Raw genomic sequence first — 16,231 nt, 5'->3', positions numbered from 1 at the left:
GGGATAACGCGCGACTTCATTAAATGTTTAATGTAGGCATGTAAAGTCTTTTCTTTACACAGTTACACAGTTCAGTGACATGTCTTGTTTATTTTGGCTACAAAGATGATGTGATGTCTTTAGAAAGCTGAGAAAATCCTTGTTTCAATAGTATATGAACCTCAAAATGCCCTTTGTTATTAATGTGACTGAAAATGAGTCAAATGTTTCACATTTTGTTTATCATTTTGGAAATTCAATTTGAATAATTCATATTTTTGAAAGCTAACCTCACCTTTTAATTGCCAAATAATAACATACACTCTTACCAGCGGTCAAAACAATGCCATTTACTGCTTTTTATATATAATAAAATGTATATTATGCATAATTGAGTTCGGCATTTTGGCCCGGCCCTCCAAAATATTTTCATTTGCTCATTTGGCCCCCTGGGAAAAATAATTGCCCACCCCTGATTTAGAGTGTCAAGCCTCAATACCAGCCAGCAGCAGCCATGAGAAATAGCCTAATAATGGTACGATCCACTCGCTTCTTCTCACCCACCTCCTCTGCCTCCTTGACACCTCTAATAGAAGCCTGTGTGCTAGCTTGACTCGGAGAGGCGAAGTTAGCCAGTGTACAGCATATTTCCCTGCTGTACACTGGCCATATTGTCACCTATTGTGCTAGATTTCCATGAAAATACTGTATGTCTAGAGCAGCTCTGGGCTCTTGACTTTACAATTGGGCTTCACATCACACTGAACTTTTAAGATCACACTTTTTGTATTGTATTGTAACTCCAGATCCTATGAGTATAGGCGCATCTGCTGAGGCGCCTACTACCAGCCCCTTATTAACGGGTGCCACTGCTGCAATGACTGGCACCATGTTGTAGTGCACCTATGAACTCCTCATCTCATGTTCCACCTCCAGATCCCACATATTAGTCCTTCCCCTAATTGGTATCGGTAATAGCCATCAAATGACCCATGCTTTTCTCTAGTAATGATGAATTTCTGTGTTTTGTTCGAGTTTATTCATATAATAATATTCAATGTAATAATCTCATCTCACCACTGGAAAGCACTCAACATTTGTTTCTAAAGATGGTCTATAAATAAACTGACATGAGTCTATTTTGTATATTTTAATAATGTTCAAGCCACTTTTTTGTATGTATAATATTGGATGTAGTTCCTTCTTTGTACAGTAGGTAGATGTCCCGAGGTATATGAAAGCACAAGGTGGGAAATGACTAAATGAGGAAAATAAAAAAATGAGCTTATGCATTGAGTCTATATGTCCCTGTAGCAATTGTAAACGTATTTATCCCCAAGAGGGAGGTTAGAAGATCAGTTATACGCTGGGGACTGGAGAGAAGTGACCAGTCAACGAAGGGAAGCAGTTGCAAGCACACATGGTGGGGGGGGGGATTTACCACGTGCGTGAAGCAGAAATGTGTTTGTGTTGTCTTTTCCTGCCCAGCGTCCAGACTGTAGCACTGTCTCGCTCCGGAACCAAGCCATTACTTTCCCCAACAGCGTGGTAAAAGACACACCAAGACGTCTTGTTAAACTTGAGGGATTGTGGCATTTATTATTATTAAATAGACTGCAACCTGCAACTCTCTCTCTCTCCGTCTAGGCATAATTGCCTCACACTCACACTCCGCTGCAAAGTGAGTGACATATCAAGATATTATCGTAGACGTCACATATCGCACTCTCCTAACTTGGTGGACTGACTGCTTTGCTATAAACCACTCAAAGAATCTCTGTAATGTTTAAGGGGGAGAGCTAAGTCGTTCACAACCAGCAACCTTTTTATCCAGGCTTCACAAACTCGAACACATGTACTGTGTCTGCCTGTAATGCTGGGTTCACACTACACGATTTTAAGCCAGATTTTCAGCTCGCCGACAAATCCTGCAGTGTTGTGCGTGAGCACTGGGTAAATGAACTGCGGTCTGCATGTCATCACAGAAGCCTGAATTAAAACATGGCCTTCTGGAATTGCAGAAGCCTAACAAAGAAAAGAGCGCCAAGACTTTTGGACTCCCGCAGCGACCTGTATTTCCCACCCAGGGGCGTGGTCTTGGACACATCCCAACTCTCGTCCCTCATTGGTAGAGACCCGCACAGCACCACGAGGGGTCCCGTGACGACGTCAAATCAATAAAAAGGATGCAACGTGTGAAAAAACGTGCTTTGGAGACATTTCTCCTGGTGAAGGATCGTGTAGTGTGTGACCCCTGTTGCAGATGAGTCACATAGTTTGGACAGCACATCTTGTAATATGAACAGTACAGCAGTTTTACGACTTTGAAAATCGTGTACTGTGCCTGAGGCATAAAGCTGACAAGTCAAACGAGCTGAGGGTGGTTTGCCCAAATATGTATATTTGTGGATATTGTTTTGAAAGAAGCCATGATGCACAAACCACAAAACTAGGAGAGGGAGCCAGCAACCAGTGAGTTCAAAGTCAGAAAATAAACTTGCTCTTGTTGGAAATGAAGTGCTGACAGAGGACAATCTGAGGGCAGCAGCGGGGGATGGGGGTGATGCCCCCAAGCACCAACACTTCAAGTATCATGCATCTGTCTCAGCCTGTCTCCAAACAAACATTACCTGACACTGACCTGGCACTCAAGAAGCCACTTGCACCTCCAAACAAAAACAGACATGATTTGGAGTCTTCCTTGGAGATGGAATAACGCATCCTCTGCGTTTGTTGCCTGTGGAGCTCCCCTGTGCAATATTTGACCAAGCTATCCACATTTCCTTCTGTGTGTGTCTGGGAAGGAGGCCAAAGCTTTGCGAGTGCTACTATGTAGAACTGTAACAGGACCGTGTGTCCTTGCAAAGAATGGCGCACAATTCAACAGTGGTATGGAGACACTAAACCACACATAACTAGCTCATTCCACCAGTTCCAAACAAATTTAAATTAGACTATGATTTTATGTTAATGCATTTTTAACATGTTTTTTTACCTGCAAACTATGGTTGGTAAAGATCATGTAGATAAATGGGTGAAATTTACTTAAGTCAAAGAATCCTTCATGTTTGGTATGTCATTTTCAGGCCTGTTGATGGATCTCAACTTCGGGTGTTGTTTTTGTAGATCTGTCCATCATTTCTATTCCCCACTAGACTGACACTGTACTGACATTTGGCATCTCACCAAGATGATGTCTGATATGGCAAGAAATATAAACAGGGAGACCACCATTGAATTTAGAGATTAGTGCTAATCTTTCAGGTTTGCTCAGCTCCGGAATTAAATCGTGAGAAATACGTTTAGGGAATGGGATGCAAATAAAATTATGCTTGGGGAAATGTAATTTGTAACGTCCTTGTGCTTTTGTAGTTTAAGTTGCAGTAGAAATGTCTCTAGCCTTGATGAAGATTAGGCATGTCTTAACTATGTAGCCTCTGGAGGTTTGAAATGCAGCTTCAGCCAATCAGAGACAACAAGTATCAGTGATGACACTGCTAACCGATACTAGCTGTTTACACTGTCTGTGCTCAAAGGTGAAACTCCTGGTGTCAGGCTCTCTCACCACATCGTCCTTGTCATTTTGTCACATGGGACTTTTACAATATAAGGTCTCAGCCTACAGCGCATATGAATGATGCAGTTACAATTACTTCTGTTCCTATCTGTGGTTTGACACCTGTCTGATGATCAGACTCCTGATGTCACTGTCAGCATCACTTTGTGAGCAAAACATTATCAAAATTGATGAAAAAAACACAGCAGGTTGTGATTAACAGGAATCATCCTTTTAAAAATGTGTTTTTACTCTCGGCAAAACACATCAATATCCTTCACGTGAAACATTTGCAAAGCTAATTTTGAAAAGACAAAAGAAAAAAATGAGTTTGGGCTATTACTGAGTTGAACAGTACAGCATTGTGTGTGGCTCTAAAGTCTGAAAGGAAAACCTTAAAGCAGACAACTGGGATTTGAAAGGCATTTACCTACATTCCGGGTGAAGTACGGGATTGTGGTGCATTATTATGGGAAATGTAGTTTTTTTTATAGTTTGATGCATACCAATAATCAAGGTATTTCAGCCCCTGCTGGTTTGATTTTGACTATTTTCATATATGTCTCTTTATTGTCTCTTATCTTTGGAAATGCATTGTCCTTTTACCCCACCAGTATAACTGAAATAGAGAGTTATTGAAAGATACAGATGGGCAGATACATGTAGCTTCACTTGTAATCTTAAAAGACTTTTTGATCAAAATGTTGCTCTGAAGCAAATCTAGTAGTCAAAACGTCTCTAGTGGTATCTTTAACATGTCCATGACCATAACATGGATTGTAAATGTGCTTTTTTTTGAGCAGCACTATTATTCATGCAGAAAACATATTGCAGATCAAATAATATGCCTGTCAGACATTTTTTGTATACAGTGTACGCTCAGTGTTGGTTTATAATTGAATATATGCTTCTATAAAGACGAGTTTTCTCAGGCTCCAAGCAAGTTCATCTTCTCTATGGCTGGTCGAGACAGCAGGTGCATAGCGGGAGGCCGTCTCGAGGTGTCATAGTCACAGCGCGATGACGTCATTACCTTGCTAAAGACAACTACAGAGACCGGAGACAGGCAGCTTCTCTGGGGCACAATACACTGACCCCCTAGTTGAATTGTGTTACGAACCAGAAATCACCTTCATATATATTGAGCTCTTATAATAAATACTTCTGCTTAAGACATCTATGGTTTCCGTCTCCCATGATTAAACTCCATCAAATATTCCATTTCACCTACCACGACTAAAAAGACTGACTACTTATTAACAGGAGAAAGCTGGTTCCGGGGAGTTTTTACTGGTGTTACATAGTTGTTGCTACAGGCATCAGATCAGTGTTTGAAAGACATATGTGTTAATGCAAGACTTACAGCAGATGTAGAGATGTAATATCCCTGCAACTTCAGGTCAGGACTCTTCAACTTCTGCTGTTTACCCTGTCTTGCTTCCCTCACCTTTGTCTCACTGTCTCCCCCCTTAGGCATGCCCGGCTTCATCAAGTCCCCCGATGATCAAACAGGGATTTCGGGAGGAGTGGCTTCCTTTGTATGCCAGGCAGTGGGTGAGCCCAAACCTCGCATCACATGGATGAAGAAGGGGAAGAAAGTCAGCTCTCAGCGCTTTGAGGTACAACCCGGGAGCTGTCCTCAAAGCTGCCTGTCTGATGTGTTAGAATCTGCAGCAGCCGCACCACTCACCTTCACTGCTCATTAGCTCGCAGTATTTGTATTTGTGTCTAAAAGAGAGACAGGGTACATAGCTTTCATTTTCAACTTGCATTTACAGTGTATCAACTTATCTTCTCAGGTGGATGTGTGTGCAGCAGTGAGGCTAAACTGTATGGAAGCTTAATATGTGCCACCATGAACCAAAACCTATTCAGCAACTCTGCTCCATATAGTGTCTGCTGGAGACCATTTAATACAAATCAAGGCAGTGATGAGAATACCTGAGGCTCAGCATCAAAGCAGGTGCACACGGTCTGACTGACTGTGTCCACTCTCAGGCTTTCACCTTTATTCTCTGTGTGTGCGTGCGTGCATGCGTGCGTGCATGAGTTCATTGACCTACAAGGTTCTAAATAAGCCAACTGTACTTTGATGCTGTCGTGTATTGGTGGAAAGAGCAATTATTTTCATTATCACTGAATCGCTTAATTTACTTTCTAATCAACCAATTGATCCTCTAGTCCAAGTCTGTGTTTCCTCAGACAAAGCTTGGAAAAAAATGCCCCCTCACCCCGCCTTACTTTACTCACTTAGTTTCACTCAATTTCTGTCACACACAGTTACTACAGTTACTAAGTTTTATTCAGTAGAATCAGGCTTTTGATTTATTTATACAATATAACGATCATTTTGAATCAAGGTCAACTAGAGGTCAAATACATGGATGACTCAAAGCCAAAAATCTGAAGCATCTGTGTCCATCCAAAAACTAACCACAGCTATGTGGACATTTCCCCAGCTACCATCAAATTTCAAAGATATATAAATTATTAGTGCTCATTGTCCATTGTGTTGCCTTTAACACTACAAATCATCTACGTCAGTGCAGTGTTCCTAATATCCTGCATGGATTTGTCTCATTTGGTTTCGAAGGAATGTTGGATACATGCTGTTTTGAGGCGAACTTTCATGACTTTGATGTGAGGACTAATGACTGAATATCTCTTCAGACATACAGTATAAGACACCAGTGTACAGAGTGAGAATAAAGCCCATCACTAACCGCTATTAACTTGTGATCTGGAACTGGATATAATGGCATCTGATCACGGGTGTCTGTGTTTACACCTGGTCAAAAGAAGCTTCTTCATTATTTCAACATGTCAATGAGATGGTGCATGCACGGCACATGGCACTTCGGAGGTCAAAGGAAGTAAAGTGGACATGTGTTGGACCGTTACAACATACACCAGACAGCCTGAGACAGCCAAAGGTAATCAAATTAGCTTTACTGTAAAAAGGAAATTCTGTCCTCTACTCAGTTAATGTGCAATGGCGCAGTCTGTTGGACTTCAAGAGTCATGAAAAGGAAACAGGAAATAGACCAGAATTGTCATCATCTTCCAATCCTGGTTGATAAGCTCAAGAAAGCAATGGCTGTAAGGGTTGTTATATTTTCTTTGTGCGTATCATCCGATGGTGAATAGCATTCGTGTCCAATAGAAGTCAACCGATATGGATTTTGGGGGCTGATGTCAAAAATTATGATATGGAGCCTTACACGTTATCCTGATATGGGCCAATATAAAACCCTATTTAACATTTAACTTTGGTAAAGGGACTGGAATCGTTGTTTTCGAAGGTGTACCAAACTGCGACTACTGAACAAATTAGTTTAAGAATAATTATGCCATTACTATTCAGGGAATTCCACAAGGATATGGAGTAGCAACCCAGTGGGCAAACATAGTCAGCTAAGGGGCTCCAGCGGCATGTTCCCCGAGAAATTGGTCCAAATTTGATGCCTCTGGTACGTTTTAATATCACCATTCATTTATGCTGATCTCAATTATTGCTTTTTTTTTCTACCTGATCATAAACATGTAGAGAATTATTTGGGGGGAGTATAAAGGAATTAATGAACATTCATTTTGTTTCACACAAGCAGGAGAAAAAGACCCAGTGACAGGATAAACCATGGAAAAAAAGGTCTGATGGGGAGAAACATATTGATCATATATGTGTTACTACAGGAGGTTACATTACATCAATTTTTTTTTTGAAAACATGATTTGGCAAACAGGAGCAGATCAAAATAAGGCTTGGTATTAAAATATGGCCAATTATATCAAACAGGGAGTTATATTGATTGAGCCTTCATCAAATAAATTCATGTTAGCTTCTGCAGTTGTAAGTTGTTGATGTGGCGCTTGTGGAATGCAAGTTTAGTTAATGTGAAGATACTCAGTGGTATCTTCAACACCATTCAGTTGCTACCAATGTCCCCTGTATCCCTGCTTCTGATGGAGTGCTGACAGTATTGTAAACACTGTGGTCCGAGTGTGCTATGCTGGACAAACTGGTGGACTTTGTTTTATTTAGTCTTATAGTGTATGTTATGTTAAATTGGACCGAGACCGTCAATCTGCTCCCAGTTTTCTTCAGCCGACTTTGACTGCACACTGATAAGACTTCATCCGAGATGGCTTCCTCCAACGCCGTGCGACTGGGCCCAGTCTGTGAGACGGGATACATCATGGGCTTCGATCTCCATGCCCGCTGCGAGTCGTGCCTCAACATCAGGGACCAGGTGACGTTGAGGCTCGCTGACAAGACGCACCAGTGCGGTGTCCAGACCAAAGCCGCAATCAGCAACATCTCCTTCCTGGCTCACTCCGTGACCAAGATGGCAGCCGAGCCCAAACTCCTGCCCAGACGGGCGAGTGAGCTCCTTACGGCCGCCAGCGCCATCCTCGCCATGAGTGCGTCCATCGCTGTCTGCAGTGCTCGCATCACAGCTTGGCAGAATCTCATCCAGAATGGCCTGACAAACCAGAATGTTGGCCTGCACCTGGCCCGATCCTCCAGTTGAGCCTCCGAGGAAGCAGAGCAGGAGACAGTGACATGTTGGGGAGGTTATGTGTTTTGTGTGAAGTAAATGTTCGTGTGTCAAGCAACACAACAGCTCTTGTCAGAGCCAAACACGAGCTTCCTTTGAAGAGCACATGTTCTGCTGACATTCAGCCTGTTCCCAAGTCTGCTGGCTCTGCGGCAACTGTTGTTCACATAACCTCCACACCATTTGTGTCGGCGGCCTCTAACCTTTCGGTTAACTGGCCGACAAGACTCAACAGTGTTCTCCTGTGACACATTCAGAGTTTTCTCCCTCGCACATTTCCATAAATGTGTTGTGTGATAATGAGCTCATGAGCGATGTTTTTTTGCCTCGTGTGGACAGTGCACTGGTTTCTCCACCTGCACACAGCGTTTCCTCCCCTCACCCTCCGGTGTGTGCGAGTGTTACCGGTTCTCAATGCTGCGTTCAAGAGCCCCCCCCTCCTGAACGGCGGCGTATTGAGAAAGTGAACGCACCACGGCGGAGTCCAGCCGCAAGCGATCATGCGCTGGGTTCTCCTGAGGTGTCTGCACGGCCCTTTTGGTCCAAGCCCCCCATGGGTTGCCTGGGCAGAGAACTTCTCACGGGCAACGGGGGTATGGGCTCTGGCTTGGCTCGTCGCCATGACAACAGCGGAGCGTCAGGCAAATGCACAGCCGCTTTCAGAGCGTTACTCGGAGTGGCAACGCGTATGCTCCATGGACACGTGGATGGACAGGCTGATCTGCAAGGGTTACACTCTGCAGTTCGCCTTGACTCCCCCGGGGTTTGACGGGATTCTGGAGACCAATTCTGGACCTGTCACTGTTCAACAAGTCCATGGTGGAGAGACCCTTCCACATGTTGACGATAAAACAGGTGTTGGAATGCGTGCATCAGGGGGACTGGTTCACTTCCATAGACCTGAATGATCCATATTTCCACGTCCCCATAATCCCGAAACAGAGGAAGTTCCTGCGGTTCTCGTTTCAGGGGATTCAGTATCAATACGACCGCCTGCCATTCGGTTATTCTCTGGCTCCGCGCACTTTTTCCAAGTGTGTTCCATTACGCAGAGCGGGGATGAGAGTGCTGTTTTATATGGACAACCTGCTTCTGCTGGCTCGCTCCAGAGAGGAAGCAGCATCACAGACGAGGGAGCTGGTTACGCACCTGTCGAACCTGGCCTTTGCCATAAACTGGAAAAAGAGCTCTCCTCTACCCTCTCAAAACGTTGTTTATCTGGGGGTGGAATTGATTTCAGATGCTATGAGAGCGCGCCTCTCACAGCAGAGGATAGAGACACTGATGGGGTTTCTCCACCGTGTCCCGCCTCACAGCGTGGTGACAGCTCTCTCTGTCATGCAGCTGCTCGGCTTGATGTCAGCGGGTCACGTGGTGGTTCCCCTGGGCCTGCCTCACATGAGGAGACTGCAGAGATGGTTCATGTGTCTGTGCGTCGATCCCGTGCGTCAGAGAAGACGCATGGTTTCCATTGCTCCTTCAGTGAGCTCCGATTTGGCTCACTGGAAAAACCCTTGAGTTCTGACAGAGGGAGTGCCTCTGGGCAGAGCCGCATCACACGTCTCAGTGTTAACAGATGCGTCTCTCTCAGGATGGGGAGGGACGTGTCTGTCACAGGCGATGGGGGGACAGTGGCCACCACACATGTCCCTCCTGCTGGGATATTCATCTGCCTGATACAGCAGCTCTGCGCCTGTCACTCAATTTAACATAAAACTATTTTAACAGCAATAATCATGTTTTGAGGCTGGTCGGTTTATTTAACATATGAATGTTTAGCTAGCTAAACATCACACATTTGTATATTTTCGAAGCCTGATACTTACATTACAAAAGTTTATTCTCTGTTCACATTATCGTCGGCTGCCATTACTTCCCTTCGAAGCTGGCGCACAATGAATCCTGGGATAGCCTGGTCAGCATCCACCTGCTCTATCTCTTGCTGCGCGGTGCTGGAAGGCCTAATTCGTCAGCCGCATATGAAGGAGCTGATGAATTGGGACAGCAGAGTCGCAACACTGTGACGCAACCAGCCGACAAATGCACCCTCCAAAGGAGAGAGCCCCTGAATTGGGACAGAGCAATAGGCAGCACACAACGCAACATTTCCCTGTCAGACTGAGTTTGGCCAAGCCGGGGCTGTGATGAAGAGATCCTGCTCCTCAGAGACCTCAGTGGTCACAAGTGTGCCATTTCATTCAAGTGATTTCAGTAAAGATGTTTATGATGACACCAAAAGGTCTACAATCTTTTTTTTCCGCACGGTTGGTGAGCATTTGGTGCAGGGACAAATATATTAATGTAGGAGAATCTATATTTGGGAAACATTAAAATGACAAATACGTTTAAGAAATTAGAAACTTAAATCAGTAAGTGATCTATCATGGAATCAGATACTATAGAACTTGAACTTGGTTTTAGTACAGACTCAACTACGAGGGTCTTTCCAACTTGATTCTTAATTTCAGAAATTTAAACCTTAAATATTTTTACCTCAATTTCTGAGCTTTCTGCTATGGCTGTATAACCTGCTCATGTCATTCTAAGTAAGATGAATATTTTCATCATTCTCTCATTAGTCATGTTACTCAGACTGATGTCTTCTCTGTGTGCGGCCTGAACAGACCTCCAGAGTGCCAACTCTGTACCTCTTTCTTTTGAGCAAGAATGTGATTCCACCCATACGGCTTGTTGGGTCACACACTGCAGAGGAGCAGAAGTCCCAGTGCCCTGACCTCAGACTCCTCACGTCCCCATCATCCCTAAAGCCCCCCACTGTATACCACTGCCTCCAGCTGCTCTGAGGGTCAGGACACAGGTCACTCCGAGCATCATGATCATACAGGGTCAAAACTTCAACCATGTCACATTCTATAAATCTATAAATCATCCCTTTGATGATCCCTTTGAATGTCATGTGAAGTCTTCGAGGGGGAACTCTCGCGGTAACGTATTGTGTCACTTCCGGTTGTTGTCGCTTCTGTGAACTGTGTTTATCCACCGCTCCTCCTCGTCTCTCTTTAACACTGCGGTTTCCTCTATCTATTGGGACAACTATCCGCTCCACTCTCCCTTGTTTAGTCTAAACACTCACAGCTATCTTCCTATCTCAGCGACTCGCTCGCTAACTCACAGCTCTTATCTGCGCTCCTCACCGTAGCTTAGCTAGTTAGCTTTAGCAGCTAACAATGGCTTCTTCCTCTCCTGCTGTCTCCTGCTCTGTCTGCTCCATGTTTAGTTACTCCTCTGCCTCCTTTAGCGACAGTGATACTTGTAGTAAGTGTAGTTTGTTTGCTAGGATGGAGGCGAGGTTCAGTCTGTTAGAAGCGCGACTCTGCACCGTGGAGAGTAAGTCGTTAGCTGAGACTGTTAGCCAGTCGCCGCTAGCCGGTGCTAGTCGCTCCAGTGTAGCTTCTTTAGCTCCTTCAGATCCCCCAGCAGCTCCCGAGCAGCCGGGAGGACAGGGCGGCTGGGTGACTGTCCGCAATAAGAGGCATAGTCCTAAACTGAAGCCCACGGTTCACCACCAACCACTTCACGTCTCTAATAAATTCTCCCCTCTCGACACACCCGCTGAGGAAACAACTCTGATCATTGGTGACTCTGTTTTGAGGAACGTGAAGTTAGCGAAACCAGCGACCACAGTCTGTATCCCAGGGGCCAGAGCAGGCGACGTTGAATCCCACCTAAAACTGCTGGCTAAGGATAAACGTAGATATGGTAAAATTATTATTCACGTCGGCAGTAATGACACCCGATTACGTCAATCGGAGGTCATGAAGATGAATATTGATTCGGTGTGTACTTTTGCAAGAACAATGTCGGACTCTGTAGATTTCTCTGGACCCCTGCCCAACTTGAACAGTGATGACATGTATAGCCGTACATCATCACTAAACCGCTGGTTGTCGAGGTGGTGTCCAGATAACAATGTGGGCTTCATAGATAACTGGCGCACCTTTTGGAGAATTCCTGGTCTGATGCGGAGAGACGGCATTCATCCAACTTTGGATGGTGCAGCTCTCATTTGTAGAAACCTGACTCGGTTACCTAGACGGTCAACCCCGTGACTTTTCAGAGTTGGGACCAGGAAGCAGAGTTGCAGTCTTACACGCTTCTCTGCGCTTCTATTACAGCAGTCACCCCCACAAAACCCCATAGAAACTGTTTCTGCCCCACGACCACTTCAACTATCTAATCCAAAGGGAAATAAAAGAGGTGTAATTCACACAAATCTCATAAAGATCAACACAAAGCCTATAAATGAACCTAACAATAGAACAATAAAATGTGGATTATTTAATATTAGGTCACTCCCATCTAAATCTTTGTTAGTGAATGATCTGATAACTGATCAGCACGTTGATTTATTCTGTATGACTGAAACCTGGCTACAGCCAGAAGAATATGTTAGTTTAAATGAATCAACACCTCCCTCTTATAATAATACTCATATTCCTCGGACCACAGGATGAGGTGGAGGAGTAGCAGCAATCTACCAAGCAGACTTATTGCTTAACGCTCGACTTAACCATAGTTTTAACTCATTTGAAAGCCTAACTCTTAGCCTCCTTCACCCTAGCTGGAATTGTCAAAAACCAGTTATTGTAGTCGTTGTTTATCGACCACCAGGCCCTTACTCTGAATTTTTATCTGAATTTTCAGACTTTTTATCTGAGTTGGTGCTTAGCACAGATAAAGTTATTATAGTGGGGGACTTCAACGTTCATGTGGATGTTGCCAACGACAGTCTTAGTTCTGCCTTTAATTCGCTCATAGACTCAATTGGTTTTACTCAACATGTAAACAAACCCACTCACTGTTTTAATCACACCCTCGACCTCGTTCTGACCTATGGCATAGACACTGACAATCTTATAGTATTTCCTCAAAACCCTCTGTCCGATCACTACTTAGTTACATTTGAATTCTCCATTATTAACTTTACTGAATTTGGAGAAAAGTTCTATTACAGCAGGTGTCTATCAGAAAACTCTGTTAGTAAATTCAAAGAAACAGTTCCTTCGTTATTTACTCTACTGCCATGTGTCGATACAGTGCAGGATCGTTATCAAAACTTTACTCCCATACAAATTGATGATGTTGTTGATAGTGCAGCAGCCTCAGTACGTTCCACACTTGACACTGTCGCCCCTCTGAAAAAGAAGACAGTCAAACAGAGGAGGATAGCTCCATGGTTTAATGCACAGACACGCGCTTTAAAACAGACGTCACGTAGGTTAGAAAGGAAGTGGCGTTCCAATAGTCTAGATGATTCTCACCTAGACTGGAAAAATAGTTTAATTACATATAAGAAAGCCCTCCGAAATGCCAGAACCAATTATTTTTCTTCACTAATAGACGAAAATAAAAACAACCCCAGGTTCCTCTTCAGCACTGTAGCCAGGCTGACTGAGAGTAAAAGCTCTACTGAACAGTCTAGTCCTCCAACTCTAAGTAGCAATGATTTCATGAGTTTCTTTACTAATAAGATTATTACCATCAGAGAAAAAATTTACCAGCTTCTTCCCACTAATGGCACATGGTCCAGTACTGTAGGTTCTGAACCAATAGTATCGCCTAATTTTTATTTAGAATGCTTCTCCCCTATATATCTGGCTGAGCTGACTTCACTTGTCACTTCATCCAAGTCATCAAACTGTCTTTTAGATCCTATTCCATCAAGGCTATTTAAGGATGTATTACCTTTAATTAATAATTCCATATTAGATCAGATCAATTTATCTATATTGACAGGCTATGTACCAAAGGCCTTTAAGGTGGCAGTAGTTAAACCTCTGCTCAAAAAACCAACTCTGGACCCAGATATCTTAGCTAACTATAGACCCATATCAAACCTCCCCTTTATCTCTAAAATCCTTGAAAAAACTGTTGCTAACCAGTTATGTGACTATTTACACAGGAATAGTCTGCTTGAAGACTTTCAGTCAGGTTTTAGAAAACATCATAGTACAGAAACAGCACTACTGAAGGTTACCAACGACCTTCTCATGGCCTCAGACAGTGGATATGTTTCTATTCTCGTCCTTTTAGATCTTAGTGCTGCATTTGATACCATCGATCAGAAAATTCTGTTACAGAGACTAGAACACATTGGGATTAAAGGAACAGCACTAGAATGGTTTAAGTCCTACTTATCTGATAGATTTCAGTTTGTTAACGTTAATAACAAATCTTCCATGCATACAAAAGTGAGACATGGAGTACCACAAGGTTCTGTACTGGGACCGATACTTTTCACTCTATATATACTTCCTTTAGGCAATATTATAAGAAAACGCCGCATCAATTTCCATTGCTACGCTGATGATACCCAGCTGTATTTATCTATAAAGCCAGATGAAACTAATCAGGTCGACAAACTTCTGGATTGTCTTAAAGACATAAAGGCCTGGATGACTTATAATTTTTTACTTCTAAACTCAGAAAAAACTGAGGTCATTATACTCGGCCCTAAACACCTCAGAGAAACATTATCTGATCATATAGTTACTTTGGATGGCATTACCTTGGCCTCCAGCTCTACTGTGAGAAACCTTGGAGTTACCTTTGACCAGGACATGTCCTTTGACTCACACCTAAAACAAGTCTCTAGGACAGCCTTCTTTCACCTGCGCAATATCAAGAACATTAGAAACATCCTCTCTCAAAAGGATGCTGAAAAACTAGTCCATGCTTTTGTTACTTCTAGACTGGACTACTGTAATTCATTACTGCTAGGATGCCCCAATAAGTCTGTGAAAAGCCTCCAGCTAATCCAAAATGCCGCAGCTCGAGTTCTGACAGGAACTAGAAAAAGAGATCATATTTCTCCAGTGTTAGAATCTCTGCATTGGCTTCCTGTAAAATTCAGAATAGAATTCAAAATACTGCTCCTAACATACAAAGCCCTTAATAATCAAGCTCCATCATATCTTACAGAGCTCCTAGTTTCATATTATCCCAATAGATCACTTCGCTCTGTAAATGCAGGATTACTTGTGGTTCCCAGAGTCTGTAAAAGTAGAATGGGAGGCAGAGCCTTCAGCCACCAGGCTCCTCTCCTCTGGAACCAGCTCCCAGTTTGTGTCAGGGATGCAGATACCCTGTCTACATTTAAAGTTAAACTTAAAACCTTCCTTTTTGATAAAGCTTATAGTTAGAACTGCTCAGGTGTTTAATAAACCATTTCTTTATTATGCTGTTATAGGCCTAGACTGCTGGGGGAACTTATATCATGAGCATCTTTCTCCCTCTCCCGTTCTCTCCTTCTCCCTCTTTCTCTCCCTTTATATCTCTCTCCTTCTCCCACCTTTTCAATCTCTCTCTCTCTCTCTCTCTCTCTCTCTCTCTTCCCCCATGTATCTACATTACATGTCACTAACTCTGTTTTCTCTCTCCCCTAGTAGATCTGACCCCAGATCTGCAGGATCCAAACCCGTCATTATTATTATTACTATCATTATTATTAATAACATCATTGTATTTATAAGTATCAGTTTTCACTAATTATAAGTATCAGTCTGGTAGAAATTAAAGCAACTGTTATACTACCCCCCCATCCCCCGATATGTTTACAGTACATGTCACTAACCCTGTTTGTGTTTTCTATCTCTCCTAGTGTATCTCTGACCCCAGAGCTGCAGGACCCAAACCCGTCATTATTATTATTGCTATTATTAATATTAATATTAATATCATCACTAATAATGACAACAACATAATTGTATTTTTTAATTATAAGTATCAGTCTGGTAGAGATTACAGCGGCGGTTGTACAACTGTCCTCTCTCTCTCTTCTCTCCTACTGTCTCTCCTCCCACCCTCTTTCTGCCCACCTCTCCTCTCTTCCTCCTCTCTCTCCTCACCCCAACCGGTCGAGACAGATGACCGCCCACAACTGAGTCTGGTTCTGTCAGAGATTTCTTCCTGTTAAAAGGGAGTTTTTTCTCTCCACCGTCGCCAAGTGCTTTGCTCATTGTGGGATTTGTTGGGTTTTCCCTGTAATATTGTAATATTGACCTCACTATGTAAAGTGCCTTGAGACAATGTATGTTGTGATATGGCGCTATACAAATAAAATTGAATTGAATTGAATTGAATAAATTAGGGTTTGTTTAAACTTGAATAATTTTCA

At 43.1% G+C, this 16,231-nt stretch overlaps 1 protein-coding gene across 18 annotated transcripts in view; it reads left to right on the top strand.

Moving 5' to 3' along the window:
* The window catches only part of ptprfa (protein tyrosine phosphatase receptor type Fa), a 300,666-nt gene that overhangs the window by 119,216 nt on the left and 165,219 nt on the right, over window positions 1–16,231 (top strand). For all 18 annotated transcript variants that reach the window (XM_035647715.2, XM_035647719.2, XM_035647721.2 and 15 more), the window contains one exon: window positions 5,009–5,154. In XM_035647715.2, the coding sequence (XP_035503608.1) occupies window positions 5,011–5,154 (144 nt within the window). In that variant the 5' untranslated portion in view covers window positions 5,009–5,010. The remainder of the gene's footprint in view (window positions 1–5,008; window positions 5,155–16,231) is intronic.

This window comes from Scophthalmus maximus, chromosome 7, assembly GCF_022379125.1.
Source record: "Scophthalmus maximus strain ysfricsl-2021 chromosome 7, ASM2237912v1, whole genome shotgun sequence".
NCBI classification, from domain to species: Eukaryota; Metazoa; Chordata; class Actinopteri; order Pleuronectiformes; family Scophthalmidae; genus Scophthalmus; species Scophthalmus maximus.
The sequence above is the reverse complement of the archived record's forward strand: the minus strand, read 5'-3'. Positions and strand labels throughout refer to the sequence as shown.